Source organism: Ischnura elegans, chromosome 12 (genome assembly GCF_921293095.1).
Source record: "Ischnura elegans chromosome 12, ioIscEleg1.1, whole genome shotgun sequence".
In the NCBI taxonomy this organism is placed as follows: domain Eukaryota; kingdom Metazoa; phylum Arthropoda; class Insecta; order Odonata; family Coenagrionidae; genus Ischnura; species Ischnura elegans.
This window is the reverse complement of record NC_060257.1, coordinates 65,181,017-65,206,774: the sequence shown is the minus strand read 5'-3', so window position 1 is coordinate 65,206,774 and position 25,758 is coordinate 65,181,017. Positions and strand designations below refer to the sequence as shown.

Sequence of the window (25,758 nt, the reverse complement as noted above, 5' to 3'; positions counted from 1 at the left end):
CAGTACCTCGAGAGAAATGGCCCCGTCTGCAATTAAGAATCGCTTTTTGTCCCCTCTCTCCGTGGTCGGGCTCGGCAATGATTGAACGCCGGTCCGGTTACTTTGACCCACAGCGGAATACACTCGGAAATTCAAGGCGGAAAAATCCACCGATGGATTGCGAAGAGTGAAAGCGTTATCTCAAATTGCATCGACAGGAACTTAAGTGTTACTTTTCTCTCGCCTAACAATCACTGAGTTAAGCAATGCATAAAATCAGCAGATTTTGCTTCAAATGTCAAATGTTATTCAGGCTTGAGAACAAATATTGAGAAAGAGAAAGTGATATTTTTCACTTTTTTTGCTCCCTTGAACCAAAATAGTGATTTATGTTTGATACTACCAGTACAATCAGCCGTTGCTGATTGATACCAGTGATCGCTGAATTGTACAATGCTTGAAATCAGCAGAATATGCCTGAAATGCTGAAAAAACTTCAGGCTTAAGAACAAATACGATGGTAATGAAGGTGGTTTATTTTACCTGTTTACTCCTAAGAAAAAGACGAAGAATATTTGAATTAAAATCCACCGATGGAGCACGATGATTTAAAGATTTATCTCAAATTGCATAGACAGGATCTCAATGGTACTTTTTCTCTCGGTTACTGATCACTGAGTTAAACAAGGCTTAATATCAGTAGATTTTGCTTCAAGTGTCAAAAATACTTCAGGCTTAAAAACAATCACTATGGAAATAGAAGTGGTTTATTTACTTTTTCAGTTCTAAATATAAGAAGGAATGCATTTTTGAGGTGAAATGCAACGATGGAATACGAAGATTGAAAGAGTTTTCTCAAATTGTATCCACGGGAACTCAAATGGCAATTTTCTCTCGGTTACTGATTAATTTAACAATGAAAAAGCAAAATAAATAACAAATCATAACAATACAACAACTTTTAACAATTTTGTAATATTATCACTCCCTTGGGAAATAGGTCATTGTTTTTGTTCAGCCAGAAACAAAGCCAGATATTATTGACTCAATATTTCAACCGGGAGGGGACAGAACCATTTCGGTGCAAGAAAAGTGTATGACTGTTTGAAGGCTTCATTTATGGGCTTAGGTATAATTGTTCCTAATCCTAACAGATACATGTCTTTTTTTGACCTAAGTGTGCTTGAATATTCAATTGGTTTTGTTCTGTTTCCTCCACGAATGTAAAACATCTTGAGGACCATAGATACAAATGAATACATTAGTGGTAGAATATTAAGTTTTTGGAAAAGAGGCAAATTACAACATCTCTTAAATATCTTCACAACATCTAATGAGTTTCATAGACATCGAATTGCATTGATATTTATGGTAAATAGTAATTCGCAGGCATACAGACAAAACACATTTATGCTCTTCAATTCTATACAAATCATATGGTACCTCAGGATACCTTTGGAACAATTTTCTTTTCGGAAATAAGTTCTACTTCTTGATTTGATGGCAAAGGTGGTTAAAAAGAACAAGATGGTACATTAAGGTAAAATATGCTACAAACCATTCCTTAGTACATGAAACGTATATTGAAATCAGTAATTCACTATCGTAAGATAAACAGAGTTGGTGACAGCTATATAAGATCATGCATGCCTTGATGCGAGGGTTGTAAAGGTAGGTTGGAGGGAAGTCCTAAGTTAGCGTTAATCTACAGCCGACGAAGACGACAAGAAGAACAAAGAAAAAAATGAAATCTGATAGTCGTAATTTATAATGTTTTTATAAACTCACTTTGATGTTTGTCATCTTGTCCGGGTCAAATCTTGCAACTCAAATTTAACCCACTTTCCGACTAGTAAATAAGATGACATTTTTCAGGATTAGTCAGAACCAGATGCCAATGCAATATTCTAGCAATTTTATTATGAGTTTATTCCCAACAGCCAGAAGAAATATTGATAGTACTACTGGTTGATGCTACTAATCGCTGAATTATATACTCCTTAAATTCAGCAGAATTTGCTCTAAACCTCAAAAATGCATCAGGATCAAGAAAAAAACAGGGGCAACGAAAGTGGTTAATTTTACTTGCTTACTCTAACAGATAAAATGAAGGCGACTTCCAAACGCGAAAAGAACACGCGAGACATGTAGTTAATACTAGTGAATAAATTATATTTTCTTGCCTGCCTTGGATCGAATAGTATTCTTAATTTGCTGGAAAAATAAAACTCTCAAAGATATTCCTTTGGTATCTAGAGGATGAATTGATAAAAGTGAGCCGATTGGTTTAGACAAATTATAACACTCCTGTAAAATATGATAATAGATTGCCTCTAGCTAATGCAACATATTTTATACCAATAAATCATCATCGAACGGTATTTGCAGGAGGTGAAATATGTGTAAGATTATGTATGCCTTGATGCAAGGGTTGCAAAGGAAGTTTGGAGAGAAGCCCGATGTTGGCGCTAATATACAGATATCAAAGACGCAAGGAAGTCCACGGTAAAATCCTCACATCCGATAATCGTAGTGTTATTATCGATGTGTTTATCAAGAAATACTGAACCAGATATCGAGCTGCCTCTGAAAAATCACCGCCATCATTGATATTTAACTCAAGAGATGCCGAAGATTGAGATCAACACTTTAGCCATTTCTAAAAATTGACTTCCCAGCTTATTTCATTGAACAAAATTATAAAGCTGACCCTCTCATCTTAGCATACAGTTTTGAATGCGAAGTAAAAATAGAAAGTCTGTAGTGGCGAAAACGAAATCAGACATCGGTTGAAACATGAATATTTTGTTAAAATGTTTTGAACTCGACCAGTTTTATCTGATACTTTTTTTACGAAGAGTACACGATTGATTTTAGTATCACATCAAACAGTCCAAATAAAAATTTAATACCTCTTATCAAAACATATAGCTACTATTGCGATAGGACAAAGGAGGAAATCCGGTAGTCCAATGAATATTTAAAGTATATCTTGTAAATATTGCTGAATGCTATCTATGCATCAGTAGTTTTACCGGTGCCTAGGAGAGAGTTTAACGGCCATAGAATTGGAAACTTAGTATAAAATGTATGCAATGAATCTGATAAGAATGAGAGATGTGAGCGGAAATCACTGAAGAACTGAATATGGTATAGGAGTTATCAGAGTAGAAACATAGGGGAAACATTTATAAAAATCCTTATTATACCATGTGTGGAATAAACGTAAGAGAAGGACGGTGCTATGTGGCGCTTCCTTTAAAAGTAACAGTTTCCCGAGTAATTATTACACTAGAGGAGAAAACCTATCATTTGGACCTGATCATATATTAATTATCACAGCATGCAGTCACCCAGAATTTTTACACTCTGAATCTTATTGTAGGTATGTGTAAAGGAGATGGATTACAACAGATCTTGCACTTCCTATATCTCATGCGGGGGAATGCAAAGAGTATGTGCACGCATATCAATTCGTATTTTCGTATTATTCGAAAACGTAAACGCATATTTACAATAATAGGTTCATTATTAATTCTTTTATAAATTGCATTATATTATTGTGCTATTGGTACCATACTCTGCGCTGTTGCATATTCCTTTATACGGCTTTATACGATGTAATGCGATCTGTGACAGAACCGATTTGCGAAAGTTATGGATTTTATTTCACATATTTTTGTAAGCTTCTTTTCCTCTAACGGACAGACTTGTCCCAAAAAAACATTTTACTACTGTTATAAGTTGGTTAGACTCCACAATTTGCACTCTGCTTCCCTATCCGTTTCTTACCCCATCCGTAATACAAATTGACTCTTTTTTTTGCCTAATGAGCTAGTATGAATGGATGAGCGTTTTATTGCAAGAATGAACGACAATTGTCGCCGTTGAACGGAACGGAAAAATGATTAAATGTCTAGCATTTTTCATATTTTTCATTGAAGAAAGTGGTCCATAATTAAGAAAAAAATCAATCTAGGAGCATTGGTCCAATACATAAGTGAAAACTGTGGCACTTTAAGACATGAATAAAATTTAGATGCATTTTCACCTTAACTGCGCTAGTAAATCGATCCACTAATTCTTAATATTTCCGTTTAATTTTTTGATACATTTCACACTTGCGAAAGATGAGACAATATTTCCCTACCATGTATTGTGTACCAATGTACCATTTTGTCCCTCCAAAAATTCACCCGTTCCTTTTTACCCAATTTCATTCAACTTTCCACTTTTCACCCGTAATGGAACGGTTGCGATGCGTATCGGCCATCGAAAACAAGACCATCAATCGCTTCCCAAGAGAGGGCGCGCGAATCGCCTTCTTCCGGTCCACCGCCGGAGTTAGCCACCTTCTCTGAGGGTAAGTTTCGAAAAAAAAGAAAATAATGCAAAAAAATAAATGGTGTACAAAAAAATAAGAAGAATCCTTGACGTGAGATGTAAGGGTCAGAAAAAGGGATTGGCGTGGTGATACTAAGGGTTGGGGTTTGGGGATAAAATAAAAAAGGAGGGAGTTACTTGTTATATTTTTTTCCAGACCTCGTGTCTTTCACCCACACAAACACGCACGGGGATCTAAAGCTTTCCTTTCATCTGCGATGACCCCTCTACCCTCCAGTTCGCTTTCAGCGCCGTCACAGGACTGCAAGAGTCTAAAGGGATCCATCTCACACACACACACACACCAAGCGTTCGCTTGACTCTCTCTCCCCGAGCCCGTGTATATATGTCCTTTGACCCCTCTCTCTTCGCTGGCCCCTTTTTGACCCCTCTCGCCACGGATGATCGAAGCTACAAATCCGCCGGTTCCGCAAGGGGGCAACCTTTTACTCATCTTCTGCTGCTTTCGTGTCTTCCCAAAAAGGCTAACCTCCCCGCCCGCCCCCCGATGTCGTCTATTCCTTCCCACTTTTAATCTTCTTAGGCTACCCCTGTTTCCCTCCCTCTCAATATCTCCCGCAAAAACCACCCCTTCTTCCTTCTGATCCCTGTATCTTCAGTGGCATCACACCACGTAGCTCATTTTACTCTTCTCATTTTAGGGAACGAGATCATAAGTTTGTAACTCAGAAGTAACAAGTACCGTGCAATAATTTTTTTTACTTTTCATACAATTTTTTCAATATTTACCTGCGGCTTGCACATCAATATATATTAATAAAAACTATATTCAACAATAGAACTGATTATGATCGACTTTTTCTTTCTACTGCACGAGCACTAACGATGGAAACACGATCGAAAAAATTGGAAGGAAAGCAGTATAATATATTCAAAGCATATTCATATAAATGGGGTTGTTTTTCTATTCCGTGAATTTCCTATTATTTCTTTTACTATTTATTGACATTATTTTCTCCTAAATTAATCGACGAAAGATAAGATGACAGCCTTACTCGAAGGCTATAGTGCTGATGAATTAGTTTTTACTTCTTAAACTATTTATTTATCTTTCCGTTGCACAATATGCAATAGTAACTACAATACTCAATTATAAAACTAATAATTATTGACATTGTCGTTGAACTGCACGAGCACTGATATTGGCAAAACGATTGAAAATAAATCAAAGAAATTGAGTGAAGTACAGGTAAAACCAATATATATAATTGAAAAACTTCATCTTTTTCTTATTTTTTCGGAAGTATTTTATCCCAAATTCAACGCCCAAAAAGTAAGGTTCTAGCTTTAAACAAGGGCGCGTACGACAGGCAAATATGCATGGTAACATCTGCCAGAAAAAATAATAATGCAAATTAAATTACACTAATTATTGTGAAATAAATACATTAAATCACACTTTCTGTTAGAGTCACTAAACATGTCATTTTTTCAATTTTTCTGATGCATATTGAAAACGTCAGTTTCCGCTGCTGTGAGCATTTGTCCGCTAACAATGGTGCATAGTTCTCGATTCATGATATTACGGATGCTGGTTTATCTCATGTCACCTCATTATTATTTTATCTGTAAATTTCCTTCACTAATTTAATATTAGTCCTCTTATTATCTCCCTCTCAATATCTCCCACCTAAACCTCTCTTACATATTAGGATCTCTGTACATTCAGAGGCATCCACCACGTGGTTTATTTTACTCTCCCTTTTGTAGGGGACAAGATCATAACTTGGCAACTCAGAATGAGAACTATTTAACAGCTTTTTGCTCTTTCTTAATTATTTACGCTGAACAATAAACAATAATAACGGCTTGATTCAATAACAAAACTTATTGCGACTATGTCTTTCAACCGTATGATCATTGGCGATGGCTACTAATTCGAAAAAATGCAAAAGAAAAGTAGAACATATTTCAATTATCTTAAACCTTTTAAAGGTTGAACTAACTCACCAACTAATTATTATTTTGCATCTTATTTATTTCACAACAAATCAAGAGATATTATGAAAGAAAACCCGAACGAAAATTCTTGGACGCTCTAAAATGGGAACTCGGCACCTAATTTTGCTATTGTTTGAAAAATAAATATATACTTATATGACCAAAAAATAACTTTAATATTGTAATATAAATTGATCTTATGAATAAATTGCTACTGGAGAGCGAGTGTAGGGAAAAATATGGAATAAACCGCATACTCATTACCGAGGTGATGAAAATACAAAAGTCATGCGATTCAATTTTATAAATACTTCCATACTTTATTTACATTAAAAAAGCTGTGAAAGTAATAACATAATAAGTATGATACAAAATATAGTTTTCATGATTTTGTATAAATCTGTTCTCAAATGGGAACATAAGACTGTAAACGGTTAATATAGCAAAAGGCGCCATATTCAATGTAATAAAATACGTTCAACAGATTCAGGCGTAATATGGTGGTAGTTCGACATATTTAAATGAAAGATGGTGACACTTTTCCAAAATATTTTAATGCGTACGGCTCACAGAACCATCATCTGGTACAAGACCCTGTCTTACATTTAAGCATCACCTTTGTAACGAATAAAATCGTTGCAGGCATGATTTTGTGCAAGTTTGCTATATCCATGATAAAAACACAAATGTTAATGTGCACACTACATAATTCACCTCTCAACGACCGACCATGGTTTCAACACTGGGTGTCATTTTCAAAGAAATATTTGTGGGAAATAGTGTGGAAATTACCATTTGTTTTTTTATCATGGATCAACTTTTTACCGTTGAGAAGGGGGTGGGGGAGGATTTCACACGTTTGAAGAAGGGGTGGGGAACAGGCGTATAGAATGGAGACAGTGAGAAAAGATGCAACTAAAGAGATACGGGAAACCCAAAGTGGAAGGAGAATTCTAGGTATAACTGTAAAATAAAGACACGTGGGAAGAACCACAGAAAACTGGGAAGGCCCGGAGGGGGGAGAGGCAATTAGAGCAGATTGAAAAGGGGGGAGCTAAGAATAGAGGCGGTTGATAGACAAATACAGCCAAATATATACGAAATCGTTGAATATAGAATTATTTTTCCGGTTTAATTAATTTATTTTCGAGGGATGTGAACGAAAAAAATATTACAAAAAGCATTATTTTTTACCTGAATAACATCGTACACCCGGAAGTTATACTAAAAACAACAAAAATAAAACTCAGCGTATCCTTAATCATCTTAATTTTTTAATGTCCCGGCACCACCTGCCACACGTTTATTGAGTCGGCTTGCATGGTATAATGTAAATGTAAAACTCAAGAATTATTATTTGGGAATTCGGTATTTTGCAAACGGCTTGGAAAAAATACCAGCTAGTAGCTACTAATAAATACACTTTTTATGACCCTGTATATAATCTGAATCAATGATACGAGCAAGAGTTTTGGTAAAATGAAAAGGAGTTACAAAAGCTGAGATCAACTATAGTGGGAATCAATATTGAATGCAGTTAACAAGTAATGGCAAAGAAAAATACCCGAGTAGCTTCTTGAATCACATATTAATCCATCTTATTTAGTTCAGGAGAAATGTATTTGATTTCAAACTGATACAAGCTTTACTTCAGTTCACCTCGAGAAGACGTTTTGTAGCCTCCGTATTAAGGCTAATGAAATTTTCCAAGATATTTCACTCTCATATCTTCCATGCACATCGCTTAGTTACTATATCTATGTTCCTTTCTTCTGCGCAATAATAGGGTTTTAATTAATCAGATCGACATCCCTTTTCAATTTTTAATAAATGCATGTGAATGATAAGAGAAGATTCGATTGATATAATACTTTCGAGTGCATGCAATATTTATAAGGGTTAGTAAGAAACTATCTTCTCCGGAAAGGTTAACAAAATTCCATTTGACTCAGAATGGCATTTCAATAAACCACATTAAACGATATAAAATGTGTTCAGATGCTGGTATCAACCAGACACAAATATCAGAATGAAAAAGAAAGGACTTGACATGTAGAAACCTCTTAGCGCATTCCAGAGGGACACGAGTATGGGGATTGCGTCTGTCAGCGACTTCAGACTTCAGAGGAGAAGGAGTCGGTCCAATATATGCACGGAATTCCAGCCAACGGCGAAACACAAAGCAACCGGACGGCGTACTATTCGTTCACTCCTCCTTACATACGTTTCCATGGAAAAGAATTCAAGCCCGTTCACGCTGCACAGAAGGTGACGGCGATCTTATCTCAGGCAACAATCAGGAATATCTTCTGCCTCATTGTAAAGAATATTGTCCCCTTTTTACACTATAACGTTTTTGTCGCCTAGTTATTATTACAAGAATACATCTATCGGATATATTGATCCAACACCATAGGACAGAGATATACCATAGATCGTTCGTAATTTCTATTTATCGCAGATGGAGTTCACTGCTGCACGGTTTTAAAACATGTTAATCCTTGGCAAGTTTTAAAAGAAAAGTTTCCAATGTTATAAACTCCAATATGAAAAAATGAAAAGAGAAATTGTTTGTTATATTTTTGGTCTTTTTTATTATTCTCATTTTCTCTATGTATTGTTGTATTACCTATTTACTCTATATTATTCATGGTTTTTAGTTTTATTTTTTGATTGTTTTATTTAATTCATGTTTATACTTTAGGACCAATGAGTCCTCGATAGTCAATTTTTCTTATCATTGTTTTTAAAGGTATTCTTCTGGATAATACCCCCCGAGGGTGGTTAAAAAAAGGGTGATATTTGAAAGTTGCAAGTGCAGATAAATTTTTGGTAAAGCTTTATTAAAAATAAAAAATAGGAAAAGATGGCACGATTATTGCTCCTTGCCGACTCGCCTTTGAAAATTCAGGATGTAATTAATCAAAAGTTTATCATTTACCACTTATTTTATAAGGGCCATTTACTTTACAAGGATGATCCATGGGTGTTTTGGGTTTGTATGTCTAAAATTGGAGTTATAAGTGACAAAACCAACATTTCATAATCAATATTACCTTCAATGACATCATTAAATCAAATTGGTTAAATATTGTTAGTAGTAACTTTGAATTCAACTCAACCACAATATTCCTAGTCTTGAGAAAAGATTCCGTAGGACTGAGACAAACTTCGTCGCTAATGAATGCCATTCACGTTCAGAATTTGCAAGTGCTAACCAATGAATCCAGTCTCCCATTAGAGAAATGCCTTTTGGACAGTACAATTCGGAATATTACTGAGTTTCGTTATATTATTAATCTTAGAGATTGACATTATCTTTCATTGTGAAACCACTATATAGAAGATCGTATAACATAAGGCTCGGCTAAGTAGTGTCAAGGAGGGATGGAGAATAATACGATTCGGCATAACCACACATTGCGCGTTTAAACTGATATTGTCTACAGTTTATTTTTCAATGAAACCACAACAAAAAAAATCATTCCCAATAGCAACTTAAAAAAAAGATTATTTCAGACCTCCCGACAAGCACACATTCTACCTCGATAAGTATGAGGTGGTAAGTTTGAAAACATCGGCGAGTATATGTTGGTGTGCATGGAGGGTAATTTCATTACGGTCTAAAATTTATCCTAGATTGCTTCATTGTCTCACAAGGTAATCATCATCATCCACACACTGTGTCGCTTTTGTATCTCATCTACAAACTGCCTTATCTCACCCATGCTCGCCTACAACTTTGTAGTATCTATTCCTAAACAACCATCACCAAACCTATTTCAGCCATCACCATACCTTCTCAAACCTATTTCCTTCAGTGTATTCTTGACCATAAATTCCTTGGAGTACGTATTATTTTTACAGTAAACCAGCACATAATTCTTCAATTATTTCCCTTCACTTGCCTCGTTTAACAATATTAGACGAATATAAATGGCTAGCAGTGCTCTTATAGAGCCGGAAAAGCTTTTGGCTAGTGTTCTATGTGTGCTGGATTCACATCCAGAGCACCCCAAAACATAAATACACTACAATGAATACGTTATAGCTGGTTTCACGCGAGATAAAATTTAAACAGATCCATTGCTTTAAAATTTGGGAAAATTTTTGTAATAGTTAAAATTGTTAGTTTCTTGTACAACAACCCAACTTAGATCGCTTTTTTAGTTAAATGAGTAATTTTGTTCGGACTTGGTGGAGAAAAGCTGATGAGTAGAAAAAAAACAATAAAAAAGATTATTTATAGCAGTAATTTTCCCATATAATTTCTAGATAATTGCCGACAACTGCAGTTTCAACTGATTTTTCCTTCCCCTTACCCTTCAGTTATATTTTTGGAAAGAATGTATTATTTAATAATGTTAGCATACCCTGCTAAATGTCCTATGTGATACAGAAAACTCATGTTTTAGGGCTACTCCCGCGATAAGCAGGTATTGATTTTGAATATAACTTTTAGATGAAGTTCCTTTACTTTGGCTATCTCATACCTAACTATATAAGAGGTAATAGGGAAGGGAGCACGGTCCCACACCTTGAATATGAGTTATTCTATGACCTGTGGCTAAGTTAAGGGCGACATTAACCCTCACATATGAATGTCAGGTTGAATCCCAAAGTCCAATAGTATGCTCAAAAATTATAATACGTTTAAAAGTAGCAAGAGCTAGGCCAAAACATTAAAAAACGTTGTGAATCTTCTGTAAGCCTTTTAAATTAGTTTCACCATGACAAAAAATTGTGTTGAGCAGCTGAAAAACCACGGAAAATGGTAAGCCAGGTCAAATTGAAGCTTATCTAAGCATGAAAATTCAAGTTAAATTATACTTCATAGAAATCCATGTTAACCACAGGGGACTATTTAATTGTAAACACTGACCATTTTTGTTCAATAATTTCACACGAGTATTTCGAAAGAGATAAACTAAAAATTACATGCGCTGACATAATTTTTAAGTGATCTTCATATTTTAAAACAAGTGATCATGGGCCATGACGAGGGTATGGAAAAATGGTTCATCGGATAAACAGATAAATTGGAAATATTTCAACTAATATCAAAATTCAATTTCCGCCGATGGTAAAAAAACAGCCTCATTCCACAAAAACATCTTTTTTTATTCTCCGATTTGACGATAAATATGCTTCGCTTTCAGTTTGTGGGCCACATTTGTTTTTTAAAATGGTGGTTAAAATGGGCGACAGTAAAATGCGGTCAAAATTGAGCATAAAATAAACAAGAAAAAAATTAATTGGCAATTTTATTAATATTGAAAACATGAATTCAGATCAAATCATACATTTAAAAAAACTCATCTCATTTTTACGTTTTACCTCAACTGGGAAACGATGATATGCTAGTGAATGCGTATCAAATTTATTCATACCGTGAAATAAATTTCTCGTGAACCTTGTAACATTATCTCTAGATGAAACAATATAGTAGAAAAAATATCACTGCGGATTTGTCATGAACGAGTGGTATGAAAATTTACCTCATTTTATACGTTTTAATGGGTTTTATTACGCTATATTATTATCCCAATCCATTCCTAGAGATTAACATTCTATTACATTATTTGTACTTTATATTTTGAAAAAATGTTGAAAATTTATAACATGCTAGCTTTTTGACTTGGAAGTAAGTAAATGAGTCAGAAGTATCTCATGAAACAGTATTAATTAAAGAATTCCAGAATCCGAAAAATGTGTATCGCGCTAAATAGTTAATGCAATAAAAATGCATCAAGTAAATGCTATTATAAAAATATCCTGTTAACTACCGCATATATTTGCTAGAAGTATGACAAGACAACGTTATTGAGTGTCGTTAAACCAATTCTACTACAATACGGCCGGTTTGCATTATATTTTTACTCAAAATACTTCACTTCTTTCAAAATTCTTCACAGACAAATATCATTCTCCTTGACCGTGATTCGAATCCATATCCTCCGATTTTCGTTGGAGTGCTTTATCCAGTTTAGCTATCCAGGCCATTTCCCTAGATAATTTTACCCAAGTACTATACTCCCTTAAAGAAATAAACGATTTCAATGAGTTATTATCAGCGTTTAACACATTCTTTCATCTTCAAAATATAGCGGATGCAGGAATTCAATCAAGTACTATCATCCTAGCTGTAAACGAACCCAAATAAATCGATTCTACCACGATTAGGCGGGTTTTCAATATATTTTGACTCATAGTACTTCGTGCAAAAATTTCACAAGGAAAAAATATTCACCTTGGCCGGAATTGGAGCCCTGATGCACCGATTTCCGTTCGAGTACTTTATCCAGTTAAGCTACCGGGGCGTCATCCACCTCGGTGGAAATTTGTGGACTATAACGGACAATCCTTCTTGGAATTTTCGCTGCATTTGTGCATTGCCGGCGACTCGGTAAAGTTTTCCCCTTGGTTAGACCCAGTCATAGGCGGATCCAGCCAGGATGTGTCCCCGTGCCCCCCCAAGATCTTAAAAAATAAGCAAGATTTTTAACACGGTCCCATTATCATTGCGTTCGTTTTGTATTACGAGGTATTCTTGTGCCCCACGCAGAACAAAATCCTGGATACGGCCTTGCTTGTGTCCCCCCAGAAAGAAACCCTGGATCTGCCCCTGGTCCCAGTTGATGCATATTCTTTAAGCGAATCAAATCATTTTTATAAGAGTATTTACATAAGTTATTTTTAATTTCCCTCTTTTTTAAGTTCATTTGCCATTTGTTTTCGTTCTCTCTTGCTTCTTTCGTGCCTCCGTTGAGTTTACTTCTGGAGACAAAGATAATAATAGGATTGATGTATTAGAAGCCATATTGAAATATAAGCAGTGACGCCATGAAAAATTAGCAGTGCCGGAACGCACCTCCATAAAAATTTTTTACAAGTGATACATTACTCTGCTTGTTCTTTTAAAACAAGTTATTATTTTAATTAAATTACAAATAAAATCAACAGATTTAGGCGTTACTTGGTGGAACGATGAGATATTCATGGTTAAATAAAAACAAAGTACTATTCCACAACCTTAAATTACAAATATTTTAGACATGGTTTCAAATGTAAATATTAGAAATTTACTAGCAGTATAATTGATAAAAGTGTTACTTGATGTTTTGTTAACGGTATTCCGGCTCGTTCCGGCACCATGACACCACTCAATACAAGGAATAAAGAAAAACCATAGTGTAAAGTGATATTGAATCGCTCTGAAACGTATACAGTCAAACCTCTGTTTACGGACACCACTGTCTTAAGGACAGAATTCAATTCCTCTGCAGAAGCATAGAACCATAGGATATTTTGAATTTGTATTGGGATAGGACCTCTGATAAACGTACTCTTCCACTGACGGACACGGAAACTTGTTAGGCACAATATTACTCTTTTGCGGACTCCATCGCTATGGGTTTTCTGACCGATCTATCAAAAATTGAGAGTTTTTCTAAATTAACCCTTGAGCGGGTGCGCTGGCGTATAGAGTACGCTAATCTTTGAAAACCATGGATTTCAAAATTTTACGTACGTTCACTTAATTTCATTCTCATTCACTTCACAATCATTCAAAATAGTCTAAAATGGACTCGTGTATTCTTACAATGTACATTGACTGCCTAAAGTGCGAGTTTTTAAAGCTCGAAGTATTGCATCGAAGAATTTTTTTTAGATCGGCAGGAGGAACCCAACACCCGGCCGTGTACCAACTGAGAACCTTTACATCCTATCACCCATAAATGTTCAAGCTTGTACTAATTTCTACAAATAAAGACAAAATTTAACAAAAGTCGAGTTTTATCATATAAATGCATACATCATGGACAAACTACGTCACGCGCCCGGTCTTGTAAAAATATCAGGCGCGCCCGCTCGAGGGTTAAAGGAATTCATTTTGGTATCATCTGCCTTCAATTCCTACACTATAATACTTTCAGCGTAACATTTAGCGTAAAAATGTGGTTTCATTAGGTCACCTCCGACTTACGGACATCTCTTACTAACGGACAATTTTTTAGGACCGCTGGTGTCCGTAAATGAGAGTTTTAAATGTAATTTAATAAGTCAAAGAACTTCAATTTTCAATATATTCCCTAATATCATACCCAAGTCTCTTTCAAATGTAATACTATTTTTCCCCTTCCTTCCCGCCGAAATCGTTATTTCTTCCCATCCTTCACTTCAAACTCTAATCCTACCCCGTGTACCTCTACCGTCAACCACCCCCAACCCGTCCATTTTCCATATCACAAACTCACCCTTTTAACCTCACCGACAATCGAAGCAACCGCAGCGAGGCCAAAAACCAGCGATTCAATTATCGGGGACGTGTTCTCACTACCAGGGATATTTCTGCACCCCCTCTACCAATTCGCCTCACCCCCACCACCGGCGCCACCTAGCCGCAAATTTCCAATTTATCGTCCGCTCTCACACATACTGCTCAACTTTGTCTCTCTAAACCGCTATCTCCTTCTTGCTCACCCCACCTCTGCAGTTCCACCAATGTCACACCCTACCTCTCCAATGACATCGTTCCGGAAAAGAGAGCAGCTCTTTTTTTTCAGGACTAATATTAAAAAAAAATTTTAAAATGAAAAGTAAAAAAAAAAAAAAATGAAAACGTGAACGGGTACACGTCCGGGATATCCACCTCACATGTGGCTCTTAACATGTTTGACACCACCTGCCCCACACCCTTCGAAACCCAGCAGAAAGATCTCTCAGAGCGAAACTTCAAAACCAGGGCGGATGAAAACCAATTCGTTACGTAGCCTTTCTCCCCCTTACCATTTTTACGCCAGAGTTATTTCTCCGATAAATAAAAGATATTCATCTATATATATACATATCTGGTGCATGTTAGTTCGTTGAGTGACGAAAAACTTTAAATCCTTTGACAACACCACTAATTGAAATTCGCGCTTTGAATAGCTCCATAAATGGGCCACAGAGTGGTCTATCCGATCCCGTGAAATTGATAACCGATATTTTACTATTGGACTAATAAATATGTAAATCAGGGGAACAAGCAATCATGATTGTAGTCATGATAGAATATTTCATTTGAAATGATAATGAACGACAAAATTGAAAATAAGGCATATGAAATGGTTATCCATAAGATTTTTTTTGCGTCGTATTGACGTTTTAGTAACCTTTAATTGTTATCTCTATGTTTACTGCCCCCAAACAAAATTTTCGATGATTGAAAAAACAAAATAATGATAGGAAAAGGAATATTTATTTGGCTAAGTTATCAATTTCGATGAATTATAGAAGATTCAATAATGTTTTGTGTTCGAATTTCTCTCTACGAGCGCGGTAGGCTAGTGAGTTGTGAACGCTGGGCTGCTGATCATGGGATCCTGAGATTGAGTCCCAGATGAAAGCGGTAAGATTTCTAAGTAAGTTAATTGGGGTCAGTAAGCAAGAAACAAGCACATAAGATGCTATCAATAACAGGCAATTTGTCAATTCTACAAAATATTTATAAAAATTCTGTTTCGGCTGTTACAATGTTTTCCCTCGAAGCTTGGACTTGGTGGCAAGGCTCCATATTTTGTGGAAGAAACAAAGTGTCTGTTATTCATAATATGGAACCCTTTAAACACGTCCAAGCTTCGACTAAATTCATTTAAGATGCTTTGGTGAGTTGTGTTTCCATAATTTTTAATAATTCATGGTTAAATTTGTTGTATCACGGGAGAATGTAAGAAGAGAAGAAAGAAAGGACAAGAAATGGATGAGCTTGGTGCTCTTCATTTCACTGCTATTATACATATGGGATTTTTATCGTTTTACCGATTACAAGATAATAATGGTAAGTTATTATTAATCAGTCTCTGTTTATCCCTACTCTGAGCACCATCTCTAAAAGAGTGATGTGATATCACACGCCTGAGTCTTAATCTATGATGAACTCTGCCCTTTTCTATTCAAGCCATCCCTCAGGTTGTATCAATGAGTATGTTTTCATACTGATTGGATAGCAAATTTATTAAATTAATGCAATTGAAAAATAACAGTATATTCTGCCCACCGCACTAGGCATAAATATGGTCGCCAATTTCTTCACTAATTTCAATTTAATCAATGCATCTGTATTTTCTTCCACGCTAATTCCATTAAGGAAATAGGTTACAAGATTTATCAAGAATTGACAGCAAAATATAGTCCACTCTACATGGCAGGCATACCCAGCATACCAAACTCTCCACTTAGATTCACTGTCGTCCTGTACAGCTGAAGTTTCAAAACCAGATCGGTTACATTTCTCTCGTAAAGAACTTCTTTGGCCAATAAATTCGGGTATGTTCAGAGCGTGGGGATTGTCAGACTAAAAAGATAAAAAAGCTAAATCTTTGACAACCCGTTAATTGAATTGTGAACTCTAAACAATTTTTACTCGTAGGCCTTTCAGTTGCCTACCCATTTCGTTGAAATTGGTACCAAACACTTCATGTGAGATAGAAAAATCAAAAACGGTGCCCAATTGACAATTTTAAAACTTCTCTTGGCATACTTATCAAGTCTGATGTTCGTATGCATCTCTATTTTCTCATAAATTCTTCAGTATTGTCAATGACATAACTCCTCCTCTTTTTTTGTTGCCAGAAAGTAATATAGTGAGGTTTAAAGTATCACCGAAAATATTCATGACCAAAACTTAGTCATGAGTAGTTGGCAAATTACAAATATAAATATAGTAATTAGAGTCATGAAATAATGAGCACACTTGAAAAATATATATTTTAAAAGAAATTACATTTATTGTCTTTGACGTTATGTGTGATATTTTTCCTATTATAACAGAAGTTCAGGTCCAAAATTTGCGTTTTGCTCATGAAAATGAAAAATGTAAAGAAACCCGTGATCTCTTCGATAGTTTATTCAGATTTAGTATTTAAATACAGCAAACTTACAATAGCTATTCATTTAGCGAAAACATATTTGAGACGGAAACGTAATTGAACGGTTACTTACTGAGGACTACATGTAGGAAAAAATCTCAAGCCTAATCCCAAGCCTCAAGCCTATCAATAAATTGGAGGCAATGCATAAGCAAGATCTAGGCTCATAAAAAAAAGGAATTTTTTATGACAGCCTTTTAGGATATATTATTCTTCCTTAAAAATAATAGGACCCTTCATGCTGTTCCTTTTAAATATTCGCTCGACTTCAATAAACTATTGGTCTAAATATAAAAATTGTTATCAGTAACTCCTCATTACGTTCTAAATTTATTTTATTTCGACTCGTATGGCAGTAAAAGAACTAAAATGGTACCATTGCTGAATTATTTTTGAACACCCATTATTTATGCAAGGAAATGCACGCGAGTCTTGAAAGAGATATACAAACAATTATCCTTGAAAGAGGTATACATTTATCTAAATGGAATCGTTGCATTATTTTTATTTACAGAAGTTGGACGCTGATCAAGGTTTGCTGGGAAAAACTTTTTCTTCGAAATGTCAATTGATTATTAAAACCGTCCCATTTATTCTTCATCAACACTCTTAGGTTATTTACTTTGTTAAATCAAGAGGAAATAATTCCTCTCGTTATATAATTCCTCAAGTAATACTGGACCAGTAATATCATAGAAGAAATCGGTTGATATCATTCACCTTCAATTGCAACGATGAATTGAAAAAATAATAATTTTCAGAGCTCTGCAACTAATGGAATACTCTTTTATATATCAGTTATATCTTTTGTTTTAAAATTTAGATAGTAAAAGAAAATATTAGCACAGAAAAATGAAAGCAAAAAATAAAATATATAATACCACCGAAAGGAGTAATAATCAGACTCTCAAATTACCTCAACCATAACTTCATGATCGTAATTTTTAAAATCGAGTTAGTCAGGAAAGAAAAGCAAATTGCAGATATATATCTACATGTAGCACGTTATATTTTGCATTAAGTTTGAAAGGTATTCCAGCAAGGGAAGTAAAATAGTAAAGAAAAAAGTGTTAATGCGAACTTGTCAGAGACGGTCAAGCTTAACTAGAAATATATAATAATCACAATTTCAATACTGTGTGCAGTTTATTTATGAGTTATAAACATCTGTAAACCCTTGAAAGGTAGAAAAAATCATGAGAATTTACAAGCACTGAAATCCGTTTAAAATGCCGAAAATAATGATATATTTTAAAGCCGAATGTCAAAAAACAAAAAAGCTCCACGCACTTCACTGCTCCATAGTAAAGCTCTTTTACTTCAGATGGAGATCAATCATCGTGTGTCATCGATAATTTTTCTTGAGTAAAAGCTAGTATCTATTGAGGGTATTTTAATATTGAGTAAAATATCAACAATTTAAAAGTAGTTGTAATATATTAATGTACTCACAGTGTACGTGGACCATCATCCTTTTGGAGACAGAAGGCGGGACACCATTGGCCGCTATACACAGGTATGCTCCCATCTCTGACCTCGTGACTTTGATGAGCGAAAGCATCTCACCTTCCACGGCTTGAACTGAAAGAATACAAGAGAAAGAAAGTTACCTTCCAGGCGACAAATTTTTCCGAAATAATTCCTTTACTGATGGGATAATATTTCTTGCAGTCAATCTCTTTCATTAACGTGACCGAATATAGCACAGGGGTGCGTTCAGTGGAAGACAACGGACAACAAAACATGAGTCTTTCTTAAATTTTCAATTTAACGAAACGTTTATCTAAATTTTAGGAACGCGTATGTTTTGTCTGTGCTTTGGGTGTTTATCTAGCCACTATGCTTATATAGTGTTCTTTTATATGCACAATTTGAAACTCGAAATTTCCTATATATGCATACTCGATACTCGAAAATTCATGTAGTTAGCTGGTTCGCAGCTCACCATGTGGTTGTGTTGTGACGTATGTATAAGGTGTATCAATACCGTAGGGGTAAAAGTCCTTGGGCAAGTGTCCGCATTAATACTCTTGCCCCAAGAGCCCTGACTCATGCCCCACTTTGTACCATTGCTTATTCTATTACCCCATCTTTTCTGTTATAAATATCACATGCACTTTGTTGATAATTGTATTGAAGGTTGACCATGTACAAAATGTAATGACCATGTGAAACTTAAAAGAAAAGCCGATCGAAAAGCATAAGAAAAATAAATTTTGGAGATAGCTACAATGATGCGTAGAATCCATGCGTTAGATTGCACTTGGTTTAGAAATTGATGAAGTGTCTCTACTTAAACGTCTTAAGGTGATTTGTGCAATAGAAAACATGTCATCTAATCATCGGAATTTCGCAAAATTTGCATAATTCCAGAATATTAGCGGCTTTTTATTCGTAGATATGCATAATGCTGCCTGTTGTCGTCTAAAATACCCGTGTACACGCATGAGTGTACATTCCCTCAGCCCCCATTCTTCTGAGAAATCGTTTGAAAAATAGACTTGCAGATGGAGCAACTCCAGGAACTCTTTTGCCAATGAATGATTCGGGAAACTTCACCGGAAAGTACCTTTCTCGGAAAAATACTGACTCGGAAAATTGTGCTCAGATCTACCAATTGAAAATTGAATAATGTGCTATGATTGTCAAACATGGAGGAAAGAACCTTGCACCACATATTCTGGAAAGGGAAATTCCACATGTGAAAACTGCGATCAGGATTCTTGCTCCACCAGGGGAGAACACTTGCCCCAAGTGAGGGGCAAGGTTCCTATTTGTCTTTCTCCTATATTTTGATGAATAATGGCATATCCTTACCTTTTCTGCAGCAATCGAAGATAAGTATTGTAGTAGATGTAACAGTGAACAGATTGTGTAAAAATAAAATTTATTGCTTGAACCAGAATGCATAATGTTCATAATTGTTTGTAGGATACTTACTCTTGCCCCCCATTGCCCTATATAGCAACTAAATGTAAACAGCTTATGTAGAAAGTTTAATTCTACGGCAAAATAAAGATAGATCGAATGTATTTATACATGAAAAAGTTAAATTTTTGTTAACAAAGTTATACTTCTGTGCTCTATGCTCTCCTATATGCTCTTCTTTCTCTTATTATACTTACATTTTCTTCAAATGATATTTTTTTCAACGTGTCATATTTAATGACGTATATAGAATGCATAAAAATTAACATTTTTTGTACCTATCATTGCACTTAAATTTTAGGATGGTAGCTTCCGTGTTAACCACTGAATCTACCTTAAGCTGCTTCATTTCTTGCTACAAAAGTTGTGAATTTTAAGACATTTTGGAGCATTAAATTTATTGATGTTATTATTATTTTTGTAAGGAGTTTGGAAAAAAGAGAGGAGCCTTAAACAGGAGAGAATTGACACCATTGTTTTTTAAAGCACAGGATGAGGAGGAATGGAACGAGACGATTAACTATTTTCCGCCGCTTAGGTGTTTTTTTCCTCTGTTATGCTATTGGTTTATTTTTCATTAAAATGTGTTTTATTGCATTGATTTATAAAGGTGTTATAAATATTTTCTTTCTTCAATAATCCAGTAAAATTTCTGTTGTTTTTTGTTCACAATAGAAGAATTATGTCATTTTGTTATCACTGTTTTAATCAAGTATTGTATTGTTATTAAATTTTATAAAAAAATGTAACCAAACTATCAATTTGCAAAATAAGAAACCATAAGGCACATGCTTTTAGCCAAAAAGAATAAAACGGCCTACAAAATTTTAAATGCAAAAAGAGACCAAGTTTTAAAACTATAATAAAACGTTTAGTAATTTTCCTACTTAAAATTAATTTTTCCTTCCCTTCTCAGCGTTTACAAAAGTTACACGTGTCCATATTTTGCACAGTTCTCCTGAGACCAACTATCCAAAATCTAACTGGTCCATCTCTGCATGAAAAAATTTCAGTTTTTCCCAATGACAGGGAAAAACTGAAAAGTGTGTTTTCTCAATGGTGCATAGTGAACATATTGTTTTCACCAACTATGGGCATCGAAATCAATAAAGTGGACAACTAAACACACGACAACCAAATTGCCTTAGCTACGAAAAAAGATTTTAATTGTATTTATTTGAATGACTATGAAATACGCTGCTCAAAGCGTCTATGAAAAAAGATATGAACTCTGAACTGAACATTTAACCTAAACATACCCTACATAAGATTATAATATAATTATCATATTATGCCCTTATTACAAAAGTTAATCATTTTGAGGTATAATTGATTCAAATCTAGTTTTGGAGGTTTAGGTTTAGGCCTGTTTGTGGGATCACCTTCAAAAACCAATTGTAATGCTGTGTATACTTTTGAATAAAAAAAATACGTTATAGATTAACTTTTGATAAGTAAGTAACACATGGTAGTGATACAGTAAATAAAAAGTGACCCAAATGAAATCACATTTACAAAATTAAATAAAGGAATATAGTTTGCATATACCTGCATGAGATATCCCTTATAATGATTCTGTGGGCAACAAGCCAGAGCTTCACATCCTTTAAGAAATTAACAATTTATCTCTCTACTCTCTGAGAGTGTTTAGTAAAAATTTGTAAGTTTTTTGCCCCAAGAAAAGAAAGCTTCGTTTAAACAAAATAACATTTGGTTTGGGCAACACATATAAAGTCAATTGCAATTGTCTTCATATGTGTATCGTTATTCTAAATTAATCACCCATTCAAAATTGAATGCATTAATTATTACAAGATTTTAAATTAATAAAATTAAAGTGCTATCGCACGTTATGTTAAAATTTGAAACTTCCTCTTTTCTTTGGCTTGTTTGGTCAACAGGTTGTTCATTTTTGATTTGTTCTTAGAAAATGTGGAGTTTTGAAAATGGGTAGATCTTTAAGAATAACCCTGTATTACTCAAACCAATCCACCCAATTGAAGGGTCCCATGGAAAAAGGGAATGGCTACAATTTTCGCGGCTTTGAGAAAGCAAGAAAAAACATGCTATGCGACATAACATATTTTTAAATTTGATATTTTGTATCATGCTATCATTCCTCCATGTATCGAGGCCCTTGAGAGCACTCTCCCACTGCCTGCATCGTAGATTCATGTTACATTGCACTGAATACACAATATTCGCTAAAAATGGAGCCACCCCTTTTTGCACGGGAGCATTCGATTGAAATTGCAATTGCATATAGTTTCAATAAGAGGTCTCACCTCTGGTCTTGCCCGCCGATCCTTCTCTTAAGATGATCTCCCCTCCGTCTTCCCGCCTCCACGTGATCCTGGGCCGGGGGAAGCCCCTCGCCCGGCAAACCAACTTGGCGCTCCCGCCCTCCGGAACCATCACGTCCCCGGATGTCTCCTCGTAGATTATGTCCGGCGGGATGACCACCTCCAGGAACGCCGTCTGACGAAAGAAAAAGGCATGCGATAAGGTTTGAGCACTCCTCTTTTCGACTGATCATAATACAATTATTTCCACGCATAGAGCTTTTTACGCGAAACACTGTTATTTTCGGAGCAATAATAAAATTACCGTGGTGGGAGCAATGGTGGATAGAGAAATTTGTTTTAAGGGACAAGGCGAATAGTTGTAGGCCTTGAGGTATCTATATAGACTTATCATCAGTCAATGGGGTGGATTCGGGAATATTTTTCCCTAATATTTTGGAAAAATAACGTAGAAATTGGTCTTTTTAATAGTTATTTGATATAAAAACCAAACAATATTTTACATGTAACACAAACCTATTCTTCGACATGTATGCAATTATTATGCAAATCAGAATAACTACTATAACAAACAAAATAGCATTCCTCTTCAAATGAGAATAGCTATGGAAAAAGTATTCTTTGCCTGACCGGAAGTTTGCAATTTTTATTGGTGTAATTTTAATAATATAATATATTTTGCCTTTATTGAATTTTTAAATCAGGACCTTCTAAGCGACATGGCTTGTCAGAAGGTTCCGTAGTATTCATACCAGCGGCATGTTACATGGTGGAAAATAATAATAACATATGTAAAACAGAACTCATAATACATCTAATTGGAAATAAAAAAAACTTTATAAACCTGTAACATGAATACATTTTCCATAGTATAACACAATATTGCAATGATATAAGAAAAAAAATCACAAACGATCACAGAAATGTAACATATTCATAATTATAGTGCTTAGTTTTAAGGGATTACAATTGTATCTATAAATATCAAAAGCCTATTATGTTAAAGTATTTTATATTTATTTATATTAGATTACGAGATACTCCTTCTAATTTAGATGAACGTTTGACGAACTGTGATTTGAATTGAAAATTGAATTGAAGTGATGCTGTAAGACGAATATCACGATAAAAGGCCTTAAATACCAATAAATAACTCTTCCTGTCGGGTTGGACACTAAACCGTGGCCCCATTAGTATCTTTAATTAAGAGCAGGCTGATACAAAGGTCGAGTTTCTTTCCAGCCTTTCATCCCTACCCTTCTCTCATTAACATGAGGATTAGACATTTATTCTATGGTATTTATTATGCGAAGGAGTGAGAAAGCAATGGGAACGAGTGATTTCTTTCTAAAAAGAAGAATAGGAAATTTAATAGCCATTTGATAGAATAGAATTTCAGGAACAGAAACAGGTAAAAGAATTATACAAAAACTTGGTGGCCAAGGGTTACGAGTGAGTCCCTGCTCTGTGCTAGCATCGAGTAGAAAAATCAAATACACTACCTACATATTATTATTACTTATTACTATTAAGTCTTGTTCATCTCCTTTATTTTCATTGCCTAATTTCTTTACCTAACACTGTTCAGAAAATAAAATCACTTTTAACCCATGATTTTCATCCCCTCATTTATAACATAAAATAATTTGTATATTATATCAAAGTATGCATTGCTACGCATGGGACTTGTTAGTTTTTTTTAACATGGGAGCGCATTACTTGGAAGCGAAGCATTGCAAATGGTGGATTCCATTAAAGTTCAATGCCTTCCACCCTAAGTGAAAAAAATCGCGAAACCTTCTCGGTTCGAGACAAAGTGAAACGAATCGATCATATTCACTCCGGTCGACCACGGGCAATGAATGGCACATCATGCCACCGAACTGCGAAATGACGGATTTCCCGGCGAAAGATTTACAGCAGATGGCACACGCTCATCCCACTACATATATATTTTTTCCCTTCCACTGGAAGGGAGTGTGCGACGCTGCTTGGATGGCAAATGTTTTTGGCCGCCATGTGACGGATGGCAGAAGCCGAGAAATTTTTATCGCCAAACACGACATAATGCGCGTGCGTGAATTAAATTGAACAACGAGAGAGGCGCGCGCAAAAACGCACGCTCGCTTTTATAACAGCGTGTTTTCCCTTTTAAAAGGATTTATTGTAATTACCAAGCAATTATGGCCGATGTTTTGTGTCTGTGCCTGAGGAAAAGAGTGAAAACGACCACGGCTCTTGCGTACAACGACAATGGGTCGCATTTAGACACACGCGCGGCAAGGAAACTGAGGAACGTTATTTAGACCCTCCATGGGATTGTCCCGGGCTTCTCACTATTCCTCGCACCCTTACATAGAGCTACTACATGCCCGCTACTTTCTCTCTATCACTCCCGCAACAGCCCAGCAAACTGAGACAAAAAGCGTTTAGTTTACGGGCCACTGCGGGAAATGTTGTCTCGTACGCTTCAGAATTCTGTCCGCACTACCGTCTGCTACTCATCAATTAACAAGAAACAAAAGGTATTACCTCGGAGAGATTAGCTAGGCGCGTCTATTCTTGTTCTACAAGGAAGATGCAACTAAAACGTCGAGCCTCTCAATGGATATTCAATTCAGGAGAGGCTAAATCACGGAAATAAGACGGCAGACCGGAGCGGTTTCAATAAGATACGGCCATACCTAAGTTACAAGTGCCCATCTATTTAGTGCACTGTTTCGTGATGAATTGCGGAAGAAAGGGAGCAGGCGGTATTTCCCGGGTAATCCGAGACATTGATGTATTTGCATTGCTTGGCTTCCATTTAGCACTCAGTAGATGTGGCAATCCAAGTAATCTTTGTGAATAATTGGAATGACTATAGAAATAGGTATAAAATATTGTCAAATTTATGGTTATCATAAAAAGAATAGTGCGGTTTTGAATAGGATTCAAACCAAAACAGGAATACTTTCACTTTTTCCTCTTTATTTTTCGAATTTGTCTTCTCAAACAGCTTTTTTTACATCATAAGTAAATTTCAATGCATGCGTTTTAGTCGCTCGACAAGAGAGAAACCAACCACACCATTTTTTATGATAACCTTCCAAGATAGCTCCAAGGAATGCAATATTACAGAAAAGTCGATACAACTGCAAACATGCGCTATTTTAATCACATGTAATACTTGCTTATGTTAGCTAAATTAAAAAAAAGATTTGCATTTTTTCTATCTTGATATGCAAAGGAAGCTCGATAAGATATGTTGCAATGTTTGTTTTTATTGACAGGCAATACCGTACTTTTCC

The 25,758-nt window shown here is 35.4% G+C and overlaps 1 protein-coding gene across 1 annotated transcript in view; it reads right to left on the bottom strand.

The window, feature by feature from the left end:
• Positions 1–25,758, bottom strand: part of LOC124168911 (lachesin-like) — a 1,190,944-nt gene that overhangs the window by 94,072 nt on the left and 1,071,114 nt on the right. Inside the window, exons 12-13 of the mRNA XM_046547298.1 lie at positions 22,451–22,643; positions 18,690–18,818 (exon numbers count right to left, since the gene is read on the bottom strand). Coding sequence (XP_046403254.1) covers positions 18,690–18,818; positions 22,451–22,643 — 322 coding nt within the window. The remainder of the gene's footprint in view (positions 1–18,689; positions 18,819–22,450; positions 22,644–25,758) is intronic.